Here is a 22,179-nt window from a genome sequence, read left to right on the forward strand (position 1 = left end):
TGTTGGTTGTGGCCGCAGATGGTGATGTTGTCGAGATAGGGGAAGGTTGCCTGCAAGTGGTGGTCATCGACCATGCGGTCCATCTCCCTCTGAAAGACCGAGACCCCATTCGTCACCCCAAAGGGGACTCTGAGGAACTGGTAGAGGTGTCCGTTTGCCTCGAAGGCGGTGTACGAACGGTCCTCTGGTCTGATAGGGAGCTGGTGGTACGCTGACTTGAGGTCGATGGTGGAGAACACCCAGTATTGGGCGATTTGGTTCACCATCTCGGATATGCGGGGTAGCGGGTAGGCGTCTAGTTGGGTATAGATGTTGACTGTTTGACTATAGTCAATCACCATCCGCTTCTTCTCGCTACCCCTCACCACCAACACTTGGGCGCGCCACGGGCTGTTGCTGCGTTCAATAATGCGCTCCTTCAGGAGCCTGTCTACCTCGGTCGCGATAAACCGCCTGTCCTCCCAGCTGTACCTCCTGCTTTTGGTCGCTATTGGCCGGCAGTTAGGGGTAAGGTTCGCGAATAGCGAAGGCGGCTTTACCTTCAGGGTAGCCAGACCGCACACTGTGAGGGGCGGCTGGGTCCCACCGAAATTGAGCGTGATGCTTTGGTGGTGGCACTGAAAATCCAGGCCCAAGATCACGCTCACACATAAGTCTTTCATAATTAACAGTTTAAAATTATTATATACAGTGTCTTTAACGGACAATCGTACCGCGCAGTAACCCGCAATAGTCGATATCTGGGTTTTGTCGGCCATAGAGATCCTGCCCTGAGTAGGGACTATAGTTAGAGAGAGTCGTTGTACCAGATCAGGGTGAATGAAGCTCTCTGTGCTCCCGCTGTCAATTAAACATTTAACCTTGCACCCGTTTACCTCAATGTCCACCATCGATTTGGATAGTGGGTGCGGTCTGGACTGGTCCACTGTGATCGACGCCACTGTAGGGCCCTGATCGGGACAAGATGGTGGGCCACACGAGGCCAGGTAAGATGGCGTCCCCGCTTTCTGCTCGCGAGATGGCGGACCCCACGAGGTCGGACAAGATGGCGTCCAAGATGGCCGCTCCCACGGCGCGCACGCGGCGGTGGCGGTTTTGCCTGCGGGGTTCCCTCTGCACACCTTCCCAAAGTGCCCCTTCTTACCGCACTTAAAGCAGGTGGTGCTTTCGCCGGGCACAGGTTCCTGGTGTGCTTCGGCTGCCCGCAGAAGTAGCATTTGGGGCCCCGATGCGTCGCGGCGGTCGTAGGGCTTCTGGGGGGAGAGCAGGGCCCCGACAGTGTTGGGCTACCGGGCTGGGAAACAGAGGCGGCGTGGGCCGCGCGGCCTGCCGAGTAGGAGTCAAAGTTCTTCTGAGCCACATCCAACGATCGCGCTGTGTCCACAGCCTGTGTCAGATCTAGGCCCGTTTTCTCTAGCAGTCTCTGCCGGATATAATTAGAGCTAAGGCCTGCGATAAAGGCATCCCGAATCAGCTCGTCTGTGTATACCGTGGCTTGCACGTCTTTGCATTTGCAGCCTTTGCCAAGCATTTTTAGGGTGACTAGAAAGTCCTCTAGCGACTCTCCGGGTCGCTGTGTGCAGGTAGCAAGCAGGTGCCTGGCGTACACTTCGTTGGTAGGCCGCTGATAGTGGGCCTTTAGGATGTTGCAGGCATCCAGGTAGCCGGCGGCGTCTTGTATGAGTGGAAAAACCCGGTGGCTTGCCCGATTCTGTAGGATCCCGAGTTTCACATCTCCGGTGGCTGTAGAGGCTGTGACGGCTTCGGAGTTGGCCATAAAGAATTCCAAGCACTGGAACCAGTGTCCAAACCGTGCCGATGCATCCGAAGCATGCGGGTCCAAATCCAAGCGTTCCGGTTTCAAAAGTTGATCCATCGTTAAAAGTTTGCTAATAAAATTGACGTGCCTCAATAACTCCAAGACTCGAAGTTAGCAGAATAAAACAAAGGCTTTTATTAGCAAAGAAAAGATGCCGGTGGCTGCACCTAGCTTCACCTGGCGTGCTGCTGTTCTACTGCAGGACAGGCCTGGACTTGTCTTAAGTAGGGCCAGGTATGGGCGGAGCCGACACACAAAGGGGGCGGTGCCCTATACACAATACAAGGTACAAACACCGGAGCAGGCAATACAATATATACAGTTAACTACAGAGTCTGATGAATGACATATTTCATCACAGAATCTTTGTAATTCTCTACCCCAGAGGGCTGTGGAGGCTCAGTCGTTGAGTATATTCAAGACAGGGATTGATAGATTTTTGAATATTAAGGTATATGGGGATAGTGCAGGAAAGTGGAGATGAGGTAGAAGATCAGCCATGATTTTATTTAATGGCGGAGCAGGCTCGAAGGACCAAATGGCCTGCTCCTGCTCCTATTTCTTATGTTCTTATGTTCTTGGTCAAAGAAGTAGGTTTTCAGGATCATGTTAAACGAGGAGAGGCGGAGAGGTTTAGGGAGGGAGTTCCAGGGCTTGGGGCCTAGCCATTTGAAATCATGGGCCACCTTAACCCATTCTGCACTGCTGTCTGCCCCATTCACGGTTTCTGGCAGTGGGAAATCCTGCCCATCACAGTACTGAAGGGATTAAAGAAAGTTCTCTTTTTTATGTTATCTTTGATGTGTAACTGGTCATATCAGTGAATTAAATCTCCTTGGACTTTTTGACGTGCACCAATAGAGCTTGAAAAGGGTCAGAATCAATTAGATACAGGGGGGACTCTGAAAAATATATAATTTCCCTTTCTTTTACATAAGCACGCCCTTTAATCGTGTTAAACATTTGCATTCAGTGGGAAATGCATTTCAGTGGAAACTACTTTTTTTCTGCTGAATGCTGAGTTAATGACCTTGTGTGGAAGAATATACAATAGTGACAAAAAATATATTTCTGCCAATAAAGAGAACTTTCTGCCATTATATCTACTTGATGTTTAAACACACCACTATTGGAGTAGAAGATTATGGGATATATTTTCCCCCTTGTGCAAAGGTAAAAAAATTTTGACTGTACTATAAAGCAAGAAGTACCATGAAGGTCCCCTCACATGGTACACCAAATACAGACCAGTTTAAAACTCTGTTATGCCCTTATTTAGCTGCTCAGGCTATCCTACACCCTTTTTGATGCCAAGGGAATCGCATCAAACAGCAAGGCCTCACCTTTTTAGGAAAACAGCATTATAGTTCTGATTAATTGCTTTCCCTAGAACAGTATTGATAGCAGTTTTCAAAGATGGTTCATAAGCTGAATCAGTTTTTGCTGGCTTGGTTATTCAAATATGCTGATTCCTCGTGGACTTTTTTTAAATCAATTTTCACAGCTCGATATAACCGATCCATCGATATATATATAATAAAAATCTTGTGCATGCACGCACTTCCTATCCAACTTCATGTTGTCACAATTTTTAATCATGGTATAGTGTCAACATTTAACATTGAAACTGCCTATGTAAACATTTAGAATGTTTGTAACAATGTAGGTGCAAGCTCTGGCCAGTAGGTGGTGCTGTGGAGCAAGTTTCTCAGGCCTGCCTCCACATTCCATTGTCACCTTGTGTATTTATAAAAACCTTGCATTCATCAACGGACCGTGGGTAATGGCACGGCAATTTACTAATAATAATTGTATATATGAGTAAATTGCCTGTGATGTTGCCCACAGTCAGTTGATAAATATAAGTTTTTTTTAATATTTAAAATAAAATATATTTAAAACACTTGGACAGGCCTTGGGCACAGAGCACCATAGTAGCAACAATGATATATACATTAAAAAAAATACTGGCACCCAGATGGGCACCATAATAAAAGCAATTAATATATAAAAGGATTATGTGCTAGTTAAATTTTTTAAAATCCTTTTATATTATTGCTTTTGTTATGGTGCCATAGTAGTAACAACAATAAATATTAAACATTTATACAGGTAGACTATCCTTTATCCGAACTTCCGAAAACCTCTAAAAACCGAAAGTTTTTTCGTTCAGCGTAAGTCGTGCGCACGACATGACCAGAGTGGCGCACGACTTACGCTGAGCAGGGCAGAGGGTCACAGAGTTCCCTCCTGGGTAGGAGATTGCAGGCCAAGCCAGGCAGTGTGAAGGAGGTACCGAGAGAGTGAATCCGACAATACAGCGGCCTGTCCGATAGCTGCAGTGGCCCGTCCGATATTCTTTTCTCCCCCCCCCCCCCCACCCGACCCGACCCCCGACGCCCCGCCGAGCCCCCCCCGCCGACCCCCTGCCGACCCCGCCCCCCCGCCGACCCCGACCCCCGACAAATTTCCCAATACCTTCTAAAATCCGAAAAATTCCGAAAACCGAAACTCAGCTGGTCCCAAGGTTTTCGGATAAAGGATAGTCTACCTGTATGGGGGTGGAAGGTTACATGCAGAACAGAAAAAACTATATAATAAGGCTCGCAAATATCAGCAGTGATGGGGCAGGGCTGGGAAATGAGAGAGAGGGGCTGTGGCTGCAAGGGTAGGGCCAACTGGAGATGAGAAAGGAAAATCTTCTTATTGAGAATGAAGAAATAGAAGGGATACTAATACCGCAGAAGAGTGTGGTAATGGGGATGAATGGATACTAGTGGAGTAGGTGGGCACCGCAGGATGGATAGCTATAGACTAGGAAGTAGTATCGAAAGAATTGGTGGAAACGGCATCCTAGAATGCTCAGGGAAGTCAAAGAGGCTCCGGCCATATTCTTTCCAACATCCTTTGACATGGAAGTTGTGCCAGAAGACTGGAGGGTGTCCAATGTAACACCTCTGTTCAAAAAGGGATCAAACAGGTAACTAGAGACGAGTCAGCCTAACATTTGTAGTGGGTAAACACCTACAGGCCATAATACAAGATAAAATTCATACTCACCTCAAAAGTCATGGGCTAATTAAGGACAGCTAATGTGGACTTGTAAAAGGCACGTTTTGTCTAGACAAATTGAATGGAGTTCTTTTGAAGAATTAATGGAATGTATTGATAAATGAAATGCAGTGGATGTTATGTATATGGATTTTCAAAATATGTTTAACAAAGAGCCTGAAAGAGAGTTACTGATAAAAATTAAGGCACATAGTATTAAAACATTAAAGGACAGAAACAGAGAGTAGTGGTGAATGGATGTGTTTTGTCCAATGCTTAAATGTACTTATGTATGTATGAATATGTATATAATGTGTATATATATATTTATATATAGTCCCCACCGCTTTTAGTAGGTACATTTGTGCAAAAGCGATTTGCCCGCTATATGGGATGGCCGGTATAATGTGGTAACCTTAATAGTTGAGTGGCTGCTGAGCAGAATTTGTAGTTTTACAGCTTTAAAAATTGCCAGGTTTGGTCCAGGATCTGCACTGAATTAGCTAATCTTGGACAACTGGTGACAGCATCTAATGAGGGAAAGTAAATATCAGCTAGCACTCCCCCTCTTGATGGCTTCCCACTGATCCCTCCTGAAAAGGAGTGTGCACGTGTGTGCGCACACATGTATGTGTATATGCTGGGTGAGGACTTGGCTGTAATATCACCCCATCACGGTTGAAAAGTCTGCTGATGCTCATTACCCATGTACCCTTGTGAAGAATGGCCACTTGGCTGAGGTACCAGGGGGTTGCTGTTTGATGTGGAACTGTACCAAGGAGTCAGTCACTGCAGTCAGTGAAAAGGGAAGAACATTAAAGATAGAAAGCTCCTTTAACAAGAGGATGCCATCTGATCATTCCCATAACATTACTTTTACTAGATAAAGAATGTTGATTCCTTGCTAGGGTATAATATCATAGGCTCCAATTGTCTTCCAAGACTTTGTCCATATAGCTATTATTATTCATATATAAGCCATGAATAGTGTGTGTCAGCAAGGCTATTCAATCATTGGGGGCATTAGCCTGATCCTGTCCTTAACTGACATCTCCAATAACAACAACTTGAATTTATATAGCGCCTTTAACATAGTAAAACGTCCAAAGGCGGGTCACAGGAGCGTTTATCAAACAGAATTTGACACCAAGCCACATGAGGAGCTATTAGGACAGGTGACCAAAAGCTTGGTCAAAGAGGTAGGTTTTAAGAAACGTCTTAAAAGAGGAGAGAAAGGTAGAGAGGCGGAGAGGTTTAGGGAGGAATTCCAGAGCTTAGGGCCCAGGCAGCTAAAGGCACGGTGGAGCGAAGAAAATCGGGAATGTGCTAGAGGCCAGAATTGGAGTAGCGCAGAGACCTCGGAGGGTTCAAGGAGGTTACAGAGATGGGGAGGAGCAAGGCCATGGAGGGATTTGAAAACAAGGATGAGAATTTTAAAATCGAGCCATTGCCAGACCGTAGGTAGATCAGTGAGCACAGGAGTGATCTGTGAACGGGACTTGGTGCGAGTTAGGACACAGGCAGCAGAGTTTTGGATGAGCTGAAGTTTATGGAGGGTGGAAGATGGGAGGCCGGCCAGGAGAGTGTTGGAATAGTCGAGTCTGGAGGTAACAAAGGCAAGGACGAGGGTTTCAGCAACAGATGAGCTGAGGCAGGGGCAGAGACGGGCGATGTTACGGAGTGGGAAGTAGGTAGTCTCTGGACAGTGATCACGAGTAGGAGGCTTGGACACTTTGTCCCTCCCTGACCAAGTGATGATGAGGACAACTACCATGGCTGAGACCAGTTAATTCAGCCAGGACCAAGGATCAAACCAGAGACGTTCATTTGTGTGGGTCAGTTACTTGCTGGATAAAATAGCTGAACCATCTAAGACACTCGTTCCTTGGTCTCCCTCAGCTATGAGTGAGCAATGACCTGTTCCTAGGCTCCCACCAACGCTGGTCTACCATTAGCAACTATGAGGCATGCAAGGGGAATGTGTGATGATTTCCCCTCACTGCCTCCCTCCCTGTGGGGAAATGCCTGACCTCTGGTGTCTCACCACTGTTTGGGGATGTGACTGAAACCTTTAACTAAACCTGTGAAGACTGTAGGTGCGAAACCACATCCCATCATACAGTGCGTTGATGCTGCAGTGTGCTGTGCACACATTTTAACAGCTTAAATGACATGCAGTGCAGTCTGTGGTTGTGTTACTTTAACAACATATGGCACTCAAGGTTAAGTGGCAGATTCAGGGCTCAGCACCAACTGATGTTTCTCTGGAGAACATGATTCAATAAAACAGCATCTGCTCTATTTAGATGCTAAGACTGCAAATTTTTGGCCGTGGGAGAGAGTTTGTGAATATGTCTATTAGACTTTTGATTGTGAAGTACAGTAGCAATATTTGATCTTCTCATGGCTGTACTCACCCATTTCATCACCTGCAATGTTTTTGGTCATCTGTTCAGATTTAATTTCAACCTACTCCCTAACCCAAACCTGAGGAAATATGCTTGAAATAATACAGCTTCTTCTTAAGTTATGTTAACCTGGTGCCGTGCATCAGTGTACCAACCCACTCTGCCAATGGTGTGGTGAGACATGGGTTTATAGTTGACATTCACCTTGCACTAAACAACAACAACATGTATTTATATAGCGCCTTTAACGTAGTAAAACATCCCAAGGCGCTTCACAGGAGTATTAAAAGACAAAAAAAATTTGACACCAAGCCACATAAGGAGAAATTAGGGCAGGTGACCAAAAGCTTGGTCAAAGAGGTAGGTTTTAAGAAGCATCTTAAAGGAAGAAAGAGAGGTAGAGAGGCGGACAAGTTTAGGGAGGGAATTCCAGAGCTTAGGGTCTAGTCAACAGAAGGCACGGCCACCAATAGTTGAGCGATTATAATCAGGGATGCTCAAGAGGCCAGAATTAGAGGAGCGCAGATATCTCGGGGGGGGGGGTGCTGGTTGTGGGGCTGAAGGAGATTACAGAGATAGGGAGGGGCGAGGCCATGGAGGGATTTGAAAACAAGGATGAGAATTTTGAAATCGATTGTTGCTTAACCGGGAGCCAGTGTAGGTCAGCGAGCACAGGGGTGGGGGGTGAACGGGACTTGGTGCGAGTTAGGACACAGGCAGCCGAGTTTTGGATGACCTCAAGTTTACGTAGGGTAGAATGTGGGAGGCCAGCCAGGAATGTTGGAATAGTCAAGTCTAGAGGTAACAGAGGCATGGATGAGGGTTTCAGCAGTGGATGAGCTGAGGCAACGGCGGAGACGGACGATGTTACGGAGGTGGAAATAGGCGGTCTTAGTTATGCTGCAGATATGTGGTCGGAAGCTCATTTCAGGGTCAAATATGACGCCAAGGTTGCGAACAGTGTGGTTCAGCTTCCGACAGATATTACGGAGAGGGATGGAGTCAGTGGCTAGGGAACAGAGTTTGTGGCGGGGACCAAAAACAATGGCTTCGGTCTTCCCAATATTTAATTGGAGAAAATTTCTGCTCATCCAGAACTGGATGTCGGACAAGCAGTCAGACAATTTAGAGACCGTGGAGGGGTCGAGAGAAGTGGTAGTGAGGTAGAGCTGGGTGTCATCAGCGTACATGTGGAAACTAAGGCTGTGTTTTTGGATGATGTCACCAAGGGGCAGCATGTAGATGAGAAATAGGAGGCGGCCAAGGATAGATCCTTGGGGGACACCAGAGGTAACGATGCGGGAGAGGGAAGAGAAGCCATTACAGGCTACGATAGATAGATAAGAGTGGAACCAGGCGTGTGCAGTCCCACCCAGCTGGACGACGGTGGACAGGCGTTGGAGAAGGATGGAGTGGTCAACCGTGTCAAAGGCTGCAGACAAGTCAAGAAGGACGAGGACCATCAGAGGAAGGCACAGAGTGGAGATGAGGCACTCCCCTCTTAACGACCAGCTATAGAACAGGACTGAGGGAAGCCTGGGCGTAGATTGCTAGTCTGCCCTCTCAGCCAGGCAACGGTGCAGAACCTGAGGTAATTTAAGACTGAGGGAGAATAAATAGCTAAAATATGGGGAAAGGAGAGATGAAGTTTTTTGTCATAATGTGAATGCAGCTTGTTCATAATAATCACTGCAGTTTAAGATGACCCTGTGTTATATGAAGTCATTGAGTAGTTTCAAACTATTTTTATGCTAGCTTAGTTTATGGATTTTCTTTTGTTAGTGACTAATTCCTTGAATTATGCCATGTGATGGCAGAAGGTGATTTATTTCCTATACTGTCTACAGATACTTCTCCATTGGCGAATGTTTATCACATTTTGAAAACAATTGGCAAACTAATAGATTTTATTTGTTCCTTGGGTTTTTCGTCTTCCTCTTTGCACCAAGTATCAAGAAATGCCAAAATGAATTTATATTTTAAGGTCTGTCAGCATCTAAAATGAGCTCTGAAACATTGCCTACTTATAATCCGGCTGGAACAGTCATTATTCTGGATTATAAACTAGATTTAATCGAATCAACAGATGAACTATCAGCTGCCACCTTCATATATATCGATTCACTGAGACCTGTCACTCGGTTGTAAGGGTGTGACTTTGACACAGGCTGCAGTCAGCTCTGGGGAAAAAAGTTCTTTGCAGCAATGCTAAAGTTGCCGTATTAAAGCACTTTCTTCCCTTGTGCATGGCTTCCATGCCACTCCAACGTACATACACCTATAAAAGAGGACCAATTAAAGCCTGCCTCTTTCAGAGTTAATACTTGACAGACCTGTCTAGTTTGCCAGCTAGAGCATGCCTGTAGGCCCCAAGGAGCTCTGCACTAAAGCCTCGTGCATGCCACTTTTTTCTTGCCTCTCTAGTTTTCCCCTGCCTCCTTTGCAGAAAGTAACACGTTAACTGCCGACCAGCCACAGACCAGTGATGATGTTGAAAATAATGTAGTTCAGTGCCTTTCAGCAGGCACATCACTAAATACCTAAATTGAGGTGTGCGTGGGTGAAAGGTTAATGAAAGGAGGTAATGTAGAATCAGTTGGAATACAGGTTTTGTACAAAGAACATTATGTAGGCCAAACTGTTTATATAAAAAAAAAAATCACCTGTGATCTAAACGCTGGTGGACAGGTACAGAAAGTAATTAAAAAAGCTAATGGAATGTTGGCCTTTAACTCAACAGGGCCGCATACAAAGCGGTGGAAGTTATGTTCCCGCTGTACAGAGTTAGACCCCATCTGGACACTGCATTCAGTTCTGGGCACCGCACCTCAGGAAAGATATATTGGCCTTGTGGGGTGTGCAGCACAGATTCACTAGAATTATACCAGGGTTAAACAGGTTAATTTATGAGAACAAGTTGCATAGGCTTGTAATATAGAAGATTGAGGGGTGATCTAATTGAGGGGTTTAAGATGATCAAAGAAGTTGCTGGAGTAGGTAGAGAGAAACAATTCCCTCTGGTGGGAGAGTCCAGAACCAGGGGTCATAACCTTCAAATTAGAGCTCGGCCGGTCAGGGGTGATGTCAGAAAGCCCTTCTTGGCACAAAGGGGAGCGGAAACCTGGAACTCGACCTAAAAGCTGTTGAAGCTGGAGGTCAATTGAAAATTTCAAAACTGAGATTGATCGCTTTTTGTTAGGCAAGGGTATTAAGGATTAAGGAACCAAGGCGGTTAGAAAGGGTTAAGATACAGATCAGCCATGATCTAATTGAATGTCGGAACAGGCTTGAGGGCTGAATGGCCTCCTCCTATCCCTATGTTCCTATCAGCTACTGATCTCTGCCTGGGGACTTGATATTGGACCTACTTGGTCTGCACTGGGCAGTGCTTCTGTCCACATGAGCCACCTGGGCAGCTTTCATTATATATCTAACAAAATATAATAAAAAGCCCTTTTTAAATGTAGGAAATCCAATCGTATTTTTTTCTCCCTAAAACGGTAACTGTACTTCATAAGGATGTTTCTTAATGGGTATCAATTAAAATTCCAGCACACTGATCAGCATGCTCGAAATTGATTACATTTCAATTAATGAATACTTGTATGCCAGATAGATAACATGAAATAGTGCATCAAAGTTTCACCTGCCTTCTCTTATGTGGGCAATCACATGCATACAACTACATCTCGACACTCCAAGGCACAGGACATCACAAATCCATCACATTGAGATATTGTGCTGGTAGACATCCTCCCTTTCTTTAAAAATGAATGCAAAACAAATTTGCAACAAGGCTACTAATGTATTGAATGTTGTGTAGATATGCCACCCGGAGGCTGGCCAAAAGCTATAGTCGAGTATGAGAGTAATGACTGTGTGGCTTGCCAAATTTCAAAAGAATACTGGGGTAGAGTTTCCGCTTAGGGAGCAATAGGGAAATTACACCCAAAATGCGCTTGAAATTGTGCTGGTTAGGGAACAGTTCACGTTTCTGCTAAAATTATTTAGCATAAACACAAGCTTAAAATCTTCCATGAACCAGCGCAATCGGATGGCGTAATAGAACACAATTGTTTATTTTGAAAAGTATTCCTTGATGTATTTAAGAGTGGTAACCTGGTGCAGTTTTATTAATACAGCTGGAAATGGGTTTATCAGCAAAAATAAGCATTTTTTGTGAGTGTCAAGTCCTCCATCTGTGAGTAACCTGATTTAAAATCACTGAAAATGACTTAATAAAAACTATACTGAACCATTTAATAGATTCATTGGTGCTCACTAGTCTGTTTCTTAGTAAATTAAATATTTTTTGATATGAAAAAACATTTGAAATGTGCCCGCGAGCCTAAGAAAATGAGCACAATTTGAAAAGCTTTCCCGAACCAGCGTAATCGGCAGAATGCCTGGGGGCGTGGGGTGGGACCTGATCCGAGTGAATTGACTCTTGAACCAGTGTAAAAGATCGCGGAAAACACAAACTCACGTGGTTTTGGGTGTACTGTTACACTTAAAATTCCCCGATCTTTTGCGCTGGTTTGGTCGATTCCACCTGAATTGCATGGATATCACTAGCAATAAACAAGCGGAAACTTTACTCCACTGAGTTAACTCTTTCACACTGAAAATGGCGGAACCTGTCCACCATTCCTGGAACACTGGGGCTAGAGATGTCACACAATAGTCGCAAAAAATTTCCTCCCCACCCCACAGATTTCCCCTCTCTTCTGCTGTCCTGAAGGTGCTGTTTCTTGAGATATGGTTCCATGGGTAGAGGCCATTACTTTGCCCACAATAATATTGCCCACAATACCTCATTACTTTGCCCACAATAATATTCTTGATGTGTGAGCCAGACAGCAAGTCTTGGCAGGGTATTATATCATGGGAAGGTGGGTGTGGGGGCGGGGGTGGGGGAGAGGGCGAGGGAGAGATCACAGCCAAGTCGGATCATGTTCTCATCTAACATCTACACATTTCAGCAGGAGTCATTGGATAGTGATCAAGAGTGGGAATACTGACTGATTTGTTTTCTCCCTTTCCCTGGCTTATGGTGCTGAGGCCAATTGGGAAATCTCAATTAATACCTCCGCTAAAATCAGGTAACTCAGGAGATACTGTACTGGGGATCGAACATGTGGGCAGTTGCTAAAACCAGGTAACTCCGGAGATACTGTACTGGGGATCGAACATGTGGGCAGTTGCTAAAACCAGGTAACTCCGGAGATACTGTACTGGGGATCGAACATGTGGGCAGTCGCTAAAACCAGGTAACTCCGGAGATACTGTACTGGGGATCGAACATGTGGGCAGTCGCTAAAACCAGGTAACTCAGGAGATACTGTACTGGGGATCGAACATGTGGGCAGTTGCTTTATCCACTAGGCCACTGGCGGAACAATATTTTTTTTCTGTCATTTTCTCTTCAGAACCAATTTGATATCACGTTAAAGTCCTTTACTACTTTTTATTGAAGATACACTGTCCTGATTGTTTAGGGAGGGAGAGCATCAGATACGAGCGACCCATTTTCAGAATGAGTTTGATGTGAATTGTGTCATTGTGTTGCCATGTTTGACAAACACGGGGCAAAAAAGATTTCCCAAACAATTTCCAACAAAAACAGTGAGGCGCTTCCAATAGTTTTCACATGGTTAGTGATGTGATACTATGCTTGGCTTATTGCTTCTTTTCACAACGCAAGTTGGGGGTGACTTAATTGGAGTATGACTGAGTAGAAGACGTCAAAGAGCTAATGGGCCGGCAACGGTCTGAACTAATTCACAGTCCGATGTAGTAATGGGTAATGCCAACCAGGTAGTTCCCACGTTCGATCCCTGTTCTGTAGTAAATTTACTGAAGTCAGGTAGGTAGTGGTGGGAGGAAGGAAAGAAAAATAAGCCAGGGTTTGCATTCTTGATTACTATCTAGTGATGTCCGTGAAAGATATGGATGTGTGAATGTCCGGTGAAGATAAGATTGATCTTTTCTTTATTCTTGGAACGTGGGCGATGCTAACAAGGTTACATTTCTTGCCTAAGAATGTGGTGTGGTGATTCTTTTACAGGCCACTTCAAAGGGCATTAAGAGTCGACCACATAGCTGATTAGCGCTGAATGTAGTAGGCCAAACAAGGCAGGAGTGGCAGGTTTCCTTCCCAGAAAGGCATGAGTGAACCAGTTCGGTTTTTACAACAATCTGGCAACTTTCGTGCCAGCCCATAAATGAGCAGATTTATTGACTTCAGTTTCACAATTTACCATGGTAGGATTTGAACTCTTAACCTCTGGGTTGCTAATCTAATATTATAATCGCTTTATTATTGTACTTGTCTGTGATGTACTCCACAGTGCAGATTTCACCTGTGCTTTACAAAAGAGTAGACTGTGTTTTAAGGAGGTAACTCATCTTCTCTGTGTCACTTCCTTACTCCAGCCGTTGTAACCCCTTCCATTTATTTTGTGCATTGATATGTCATAAGAACATAAGAAATAGGAGCAGGAGTAGGCCATTCTTCCAGCCTGCTCCGCCGTTCAGTGAGATCATGGCTGATCTTCTGACTCAACTCCATTCACCGGCCCTATCGCAATATCCCTTGATGCCCTTACTAGTCAGAAATCTATCGACTTCTGTTTTGAATATACCCAATGACTGAGTCTCCGCAGCCCTCTGGGATAGAGAATTCCAAAGATTCACCACCCTCTGTGTGAAGAAATTTCTTCTCATCTCAGTCCTGAATGGCCTACCCTTTATCCTGAGGCTGTGGCCCCTGGTTCTAGACTCCCCAGCCAAGGAAAACATTCTCCCAGCATCCATCCTATCAAGCCCTGTAATAATTTTGTATGCTTCAATGAGATCCCCTTCTCATTCTTCTGAATTCAAGAGAATACAGGCCTAGTTTACTCAACCTCTTCTCATACGACAGTCCCGCCATCCCAGGAATCAATCTCCTGAACCGTCGTTGCACTCCCTCTATGGCAAGTATATCCTTCCTTAGGTAAGGAGACCAAAATTGTACACAGTACTCCAGGTGTGGTCTCACCAAGGCCCTATATAATTGGAGTAAGACTTCTTTACTCCTGTACTCAAAATGTCCATTCTTGAAGTCCACCCACACCAGGGGTGTCCAACGTATGGTCTGTGGATTAATCAGCCCTTGCACTCTAGCCCACAAAGCTGAAGTACCTGCGTTCTATTTGTGCTTCTCCTCGTCACTTGCTGGTTTGTCCTGTTTGAATTTCTTTGGTCTGGAGGTTTGAAAAGGACTGTTTTTAGCAATGGTGCCTCAAATCAAATAAAAACACCTTGATCTGTTAATGACCACAGCTTGAGTTAAAAGCCAGTTAATGGGCAGCTTACGAATGCAAGCAGCTTGGACAGTCCTGCCCACCCCAAAGAGAGCAGGGAGATGATTTGCTCCTAGGGCTCCATTTTGTTGTGATCTTGAGATACGCAATACTCTCCCTCTTATTTTCCTCTCCTTGCTTCTGCACAGCATCTCCCCTAAATGACATCAACAGAGGTCACAGACTCACTGTGTGGTGGGTTGCAGGGAAAACCCACGTCCTGTTAATATGTGGTGCAGTTAGTACATGCACTCAGACAGTTGGTTAAACCAGTTATAAGAAGCCATTTAAATGTGAAGTTTGGAGGATGGGTGTACGAGAAAAGAAAAATCTAGGGGTTGAGTTTCCGCTCGTTTCCACCAGTAATATCAGTGCAATCCGAGCAGAATCGGCCGAACCAGCGCAAAAGATTGGGGAATTTTAAACATGAGTTACGCCCAAAACCACTTGCGTTCGTGTTTTTTGTGACCTTTTAAGCTGGTTTATGTGTCAATTCCTGGATCAGGTCCCACCACAAAACTGCACCCCCCCCCCCACCAACCAACCAAGTAGACATTGCGAGATTCCACCGGTTTTGTAAGACTCTTCAAATTGTGCTCATTTTCTTAGGCCCATAGGCAATGGTAGGCACATTTTCAAAGTTTTTTTCATTTAAAAAAATATTTAATTTAATAAGAAACTGACTAGTGTACACCAATGAAAGTAGTAAATGATTCAGTATAGATATTTTAAGTATTTTTCAGTGATTTTTTAAATCCGGTTACTCACAGGTGGAGAATTGCACACTTATTAAAAATGTTTATTTTTTGTGATAAACCCATTTCAGCTGTATTAATCAAACTGGACCAGATTACCACTCTTAAATACATCCATGAATATTTTTTAATGTAAAAAAAATAAACGATGATGTTCTATTTCGCTGGCCAATTGCATTGGTTCATGGAAAATGTTGTGTTTGTGATTATGCAACTTATTTAATTGGAAACTTGACCTGTAAACTAATCAGTGCAATTTTTGAGTGCATTTTGGGCGCCATTTCCCGATGGCGGCCAAAGCGGAAACTCTACCTCATACTCTCTACTGGTTCACACTGTTATCTTCGTGTAACCAGTACTTTTAGCATGTTCGCTTACCTTAATAAAATGTGAAAACTGAATGTTAAACCTTTTGGAGCACTTTTATTTTTGTGGCCTTTCCAGTACAGGGACCAGTTTTTACAATAATGATGCTCTGTAAAGTTCTGGTGCCATGTTTTGGAATTCCCGATGTGGCTGGTTGCTAATATTTGCTGGGCCAAGGAGATGAGAAAATCCCAGCAAGAGCCTCAGGCTAAGTTAGCAGCCACTGTTCGTGAGTAAATGTGCAGACTGGAGGAGTCTGGAAGAGTGAAGAAAATATTGCGTATTTTTTTCCTAAGATAAAACTACATAAGGAATATAATCCACATAACGTAATACTGTATTAGTTAAATAAGCTTCAAAACTGAACCTTTGATAATTGTTTCCAGGATTGTACCGCCGGGCTGAGCCTGGCACTCCCCATTTGCAAATACTGTTGGTTGTTAAAGGGTTAAAATGATTCATCGACAAACAAGCCAAAGTGAAAGTCAGACACATCTGTGCAACGTCGAGATCTGGAAGCTGTAATGAGAGCGTCTTTTCCCCAAACACAGTGGGCTGACGAGGAGTTAAATATTTGTTTAAATCAAAAATGAGATTGGTGGCTGGCTGCGGTGTTATCTGTTAGCAAGTGAGTGCAAAAGGGAGTCTGAAATGAACGAGTTATTGACCATGACGCAGTCTGCAACCCACACACTGTAATTTCTGTTAACTCCGTTTAAGAGCAGTAGGTGAGGCACTTTTCCGGAGCATGCTCTGTCGAGCCTTTATGATGACACAACTCACACCAGCCTGAGTACAAACTGACTCGCTCATTTCCTCTTGCTTTATGTTGCAGCTTCGACCAGGAGGAGGGACAGAAAAGGGAGAAGACAGGGCGACCTTTGAAGCTGCTGCAACCAGGGCAGCTTTCTGGAGGCATCCTTTGTGCCCAGCTGTGCTGTACGAGTACCTCAGCTGGCCGAGACTGTTCAACTACCACTGCCATTATCTGCCTCAGAAAGACTATAGAACGGGACCCTGAAGGAAATTATTTCAACGACACCTCGAACAGCCAAAAGACAAAATGCGTTCTGATTCCCCCCACTCCTCGGTTAATGCAACTCCAAATCCCAAATGTCCAGCAAAGAGGAGAAGGATTTCTTTCCAGAGCTTATTTAATGGCAAATCCAGAGCGAAGCAGAAGCAGGAAGTATCTGTTGCCAGCATCGAGAGCATCCATGTAGAAGTGGCAGAGCCTGAGAAAAAACTGCACGAAGCCGACAGTAGGACAACGTTGACCTCTTCAGATTCAGCAAGGAAGGTTGGAATCTAATTACCATTAAATGTCATTAGGCGATAGAATGGTATCATTTGGCCACATATAGCAACGTTTTATTTAGTGCAGATTCAATACTAGTACTGTTTAAAAGATGTGGTAAAACCAGAAATGAATGTGGGAATTGGAAACTTTTAAAATCAGGGTTGCAGTGCTCTGATCCCTGCTGTAGTGTTGTCATATCCAGCAGACAGGGTCAGACTATCACTAAGATTGTTTTATATACAGATAAAAATGCCTATTTCTAACCCAGTAATTATTATAAATACCGACAGAATTCTTATCGTTGTGGTTTAATCTTGGTGTGATCATACACTGATGCATTGCACAGTGTAAAAGCTAAGGTACCCAATGGTAAATGTTGCCCTGTTCTCCCCTCCCCCTTTCCCAATGACCATGGCACAATAATGACCACAAAAGAACAGAAAAGGGTTAAGACCATAATATGTTTCTGTTACCTGGTCAAAGAGAGTTGCATTCCCAGAATAAATGATAGCTAAAGTATTGTGATTATTGTTGCCTTTAGTAGGTGTGTCGTCTACTGGTAACCTTTTAGCCTGGATTACCGTACCACACTACACACTAACTGTTGTTGTAAAAATATGTATTTTTGCCACCTTTGATAGATAACTTTAATGTATTGAAATAGCAGAGTCAGAAAGGTGTAGCCTCATAGCTGGCTCTTGACTTAATACCTTGGCGTACGAATGCAGCGCTCTGTTGTAGAGGCTTGGCAGCAGATCATCATGACTCTCCTGTACGCCAAGGAATTGTTTGAACTTGAGCAACCCGCATTTACTATTTAAAAAGTTCATCATTCAAACAAGTGGTTTTTAAAGGGGTGATGTCTTTGTGAAAAAGTGTTTGGCAAACCTTTCTCCTGGTGCCTCAATGAGTTTTTGTCATGATGACTTTACACGTTCAGGATTTATGTTTGTTTGACAAACCTTTTCTAAATTTGTTTACATGCACTTCATCAAGACAGTGCCTCATTAAATCATTTTGGGGGGGAAAATGAAGAAACAATATGTTTTGAGGTAGTTCTTGATCCTCCACATACTCTGTAATTACACAAGACATCCATAGCTTCACTGGTGGGCACAGAATCCTCTCTGTTTGTACCCTTCATTTTGTGATTGTTTTACATTAACATTTTTAGGAGCAAGAGAAAAAGCTGTTGGGACCCCTCTTCAGAAATCAATCCCATCTATCTGCCTTCTATCCATATCACTCAATCCCTTCTGTTCCAGAAATACATCTGATTTCCTCGACCATTAATATTGTCTGCTTTAAAGGCCAATCTGGTAATATTCATGCTCTTGCTGACTTCCTTTATTTATTTATTTTTACTTCTAACTTTTCCATTTTTAATTTTTGTCCCCTGGCATTTGAACCCTTCAAATTTGGATCAATTCTGTCAATTCCTTTCACAATCCTGAGAACTTCATTTAGATAATTTCAAAGTCTACAATCCTCAACTTTGTTAACCTTTCTTCATAACCTGAACCACTGATTTACTTATGGTGACTGAATAAGCTAAATGCTGTTTTTTACCGCTTGGGATTTCAAGATTTTTACTGGTGTTTTATGGGTTGCATTCCATGGTTCTATCCATTTATAATTAAACCAATTGATTTACTGTGAATAAGCCAAATTCCATTTATGATAAGGGATTATGGGATTTTCCTGAATATTTTACCAGTTTATTTTTAAAGAGATTACATTCTGTGATTCCAACCGCTTTTACTTGGAAAAACAAGAATCAGTGGATTTTTGTTATAACTTAAGTTCTTGAAAGCTGGGTTCACCTTTACTGCTCACCTCTCTCTCAAGGCCACTGATCTCCTTCCTATGATTATGTGACCAAAACTGCATATGGGACCAGACCCAGCCTTCTACAACACATCGGGATCAAACTAAACCTATCAAAATAAATGATCTACTTGTCCAAAAGTAACATGGATTGTTCCATCCCTGGGAAATGTACATTAATACTGCAGTATTCTGCTTGTAATGTTAAGAACAAATTCAAAGATGTTGTAGCAAACATCAGGGGAATTATGATGTGAGAAGGGAACAGCACTTAATTTGCCTCATGAATTTTATAAATGACCAATTTATCCAGCCCGACTAAGGCTGACACCGTAAGGTTATTAGTGAGACTAGACAACTGGATCCACCTTGAAATGGGCCAGAGCCCCAGTGAGTTAGCTTCAATGTGCTCATTAGACTATAGACCGGAGAACCAGGTTACAAATCCATCTGTACATGCATTTGCACCTGGGATTATCTGAACAATGGTTTACTGATCTCCGCTGGGTTGCCAGGTGCAGCACAGAGCAAGAAGCAAGGTTGAGGGACAATGGGGAGAAAGGAGAGTGAGATGGGATCTGTCTACTTTGCTACAGACATTTAAGCCACTGTTTTTACTTCCAAATCTTTTAACTAGTACAGCAAGAACAAATTTATCAAGCTTGGTGCATTGCCTACTTGTTCTCTTTTTTGCCTAGGTTTGGGAACACAGACAATAATTATACCCATAGGGATAAGACAACTAGTGTCTTGGTCCTGCTGGGGATTGCCAGAAAACAGGGGGCACAGTGGAGCAGAAGGAATGGAAAACTAATTGTCAAAAATAATGAAAACAACTGAATCTGTTAAGTAGTATAGTTGAGGTGGCATTTTTGGGAGCCATAGGCTTAAACAGTACCTTTTGAAATGTGGAATGTACTTTATATATAACTTTCAATTAAAAAAAAAGTCACTAGTAAGTTAGATAGTCAGGAATACAAATGTAGTAAGTTCTATGACTGGGGTTTATACCGTGGGATTACCATATTTATATCATTATTATGGGAGGGGGGGGGAAATTCTCTTTAAAATGTTACACAAACAGTAAAAACTGCTGCTACCCAACAATTAGTGCTGCCAGACACCATTAAGGGTTGATCCTATAACACTGTTCAACCTTATGGGCAACTGGCGGGGGTGTCAATAGTCATTCCCACAATTTCTTGTCGTCATTCTTGCCCTGCACTCTTTCCTGTGTGGCAGTTAACATCTGTCCTCTACGCCCTCTCTGCTGTACTCTCAGCCCACTAACACCACCTACCTTTGCTCTTTCTGTCTCCAGCCTACTTAAGAACTGCCCATCCTTGCATGCTACATAGAAGTTTTGTTGGTTGGCAGGATGTTTCATCAATGGGAGATCCATCTAACGAATAGCCCTGGCTGAGAATGATTCCACAGATATTAACCATGTGCAAAATGCTCTGACCATCAAAAAAGCCCCAAGGTGAAACTTTAGAAAATGCCTGCTATTTCTGACCCAGGTTTTTGAAAACAAAGATTGTATTTTTCTCCCATTCACCTCTTTTAAATCTCTCCACGTTGCACATCATTTTTCTGCTGAAGGAATTGACAAATGACTTGGTCACAGGCTTCTACCCATGCCATTAATTAATTGGCACCTAAATGCTGCATGAGAGCATCCTGGCTGATTTGTTCTCTTAAGTTTTTTTCTTTGCCTGTGGAGCTTACCCTGATGGTTGGGCTAAGACTAGAAATTCTCCACACTGTTGCACAATTTGATGTTTCATTGGAAATAAATATTTCGGTAGCTAGTGATGCAGGCTAATGATTGATGTCCTATCGTAGTATCATTTGATCATTTACATTCAGACTCTTCCCACCCCTCCTGTGAGCTGGGGAACTGGGATAGGTCATCAGTGGCAGCATCTAATGGAGGCAAAGTGCCAAGTCAACCAGACAAAGGAAACCAGATGAGTTATCTATAATTTATGAGAAGGAAGTGCCATGCAAAGTGCTCATCAGACAATCGGAAAGAATGCATATCCCAGATAACCTAGCATGCAACGGTTTATAGGAAAATTACACATTTGTATTTGTTGCCTGGTTGCAGTGATAAGAGATGATTATGCAGAGTTTAACATTTTGAGGACTTTAGCAACATTTCATGAAAATAAAAATCAGTAGACGAGCAGCAAGATATCTGGTTTTGCAATTCATTTATAGCATTCTAGGAATGAAAAAGATTTTGTAAACTAAAAGAAGATTGAACTGCTCAGAGAGGGGACCGTGACATTACTGAATCCTCTTTTAAAGGTCTCGAGCATGACGTAACACTATTGCTACCTGTTTAAAATATATATTTCCTGATCTTTCAGGGCATTTTCCCAATTATTCAAAGATCACTGGTGTTGAAAGTTAAATGAATGAAATTGGCTTAAAACTAATGGGTAGGTTATTGCAGCACCGTGCCAGGCACCAGCGAGCTGGCAGCAATTAGTACCTTGTTTTTGAACATTGGACAACACAATCAGTAAGGCTTTCCACAGTCCACTTGAGTTGTTACTTCCTCAAAGTTCCAATTATTTTGGAGGATTGCTCTAATGACATATTTGCCTTTCTTCAACAAGTGAGAGTGTGGGTTACAAATGCAAGTTAAACTTTTGAAAAGCCATTCAGTGCATTTGTGAACACCGTGCTTTTGAATTGAACTTGGGACGAGTGTGGCTGTCCTGTCGCCCCAGCTGTGGAGCTTTGGCTTTGTTCCTAATCAGCAGCAGAGTTCGAGTCCCAACTTTGCCTGTTCTCAACAGAGGTTTTTCTGTTTCCAGCTGGGCAACTAGGTGGAGCACTATACGGTCGAAATGCTGCGTCAGTGAACAAGACTAGTCATGCCCTGAAGTATTCGTGAGCCCTTCCTCCTTCATTTTAAAAAAAAAAAAGAAAAAACTATTTCTGATACACTTGATAAAGACTATGTTTGAATTTTTTTTAAATATAACTTTTCCACTTATTACACTCTTCCATCCCTGCTTTTCCAGAATTCAACTCAATATTTTATCCAAGTTTAAAAAAAAAAAAAAAAACAATATTCAATCAAATGCAATGGAACTGGTGGGTAGTGAGTCTCGGGTCACATGGCGCACAGTAAGGCAAGGTGACGTTTGCATATTCTCATTGTTTTCAATAGGACAATAAAGTACAACTCTAATGCCAACCTAAAAGAAAAGCTCATGCCTTCAAAACAAAACTTAAAATGATCAAATTGAAAAGTAAAATAAATGTAAACAATTAAGCCTTTAACTGACCT

General features: G+C 43.3%; 1 protein-coding gene across 4 annotated transcripts in view; it reads left to right on the top strand.

Moving 5' to 3' along the window:
- Positions 1–22,179, top strand: part of rnf19b (ring finger protein 19B) — a 212,815-nt gene that overhangs the window by 160,348 nt on the left and 30,288 nt on the right. Inside the window, exons 1-2 of one of the 4 annotated variants that reach the window (XM_085962693.1) lie at positions 16,082–16,473; positions 16,581–17,045. In XM_085962693.1, the coding sequence (XP_085818819.1) occupies positions 16,809–17,045 (237 nt within the window). In that variant the 5' untranslated portion in view covers positions 16,082–16,473; positions 16,581–16,808. Of the gene's footprint in view, positions 1–16,081; positions 17,046–22,179 lie in introns of those variants that run through there. The other 3 variants (XM_085962695.1, XM_085962691.1, XM_085962694.1) reach the window with 3 other exon arrangements.

Source organism: Somniosus microcephalus, chromosome 20 (genome assembly GCF_052327205.1).
Source record: "Somniosus microcephalus isolate GS21.2 chromosome 20, FLI_Smic_1.0, whole genome shotgun sequence".
NCBI lineage: Eukaryota > Metazoa > Chordata > Chondrichthyes > Squaliformes > Somniosidae > Somniosus > Somniosus microcephalus.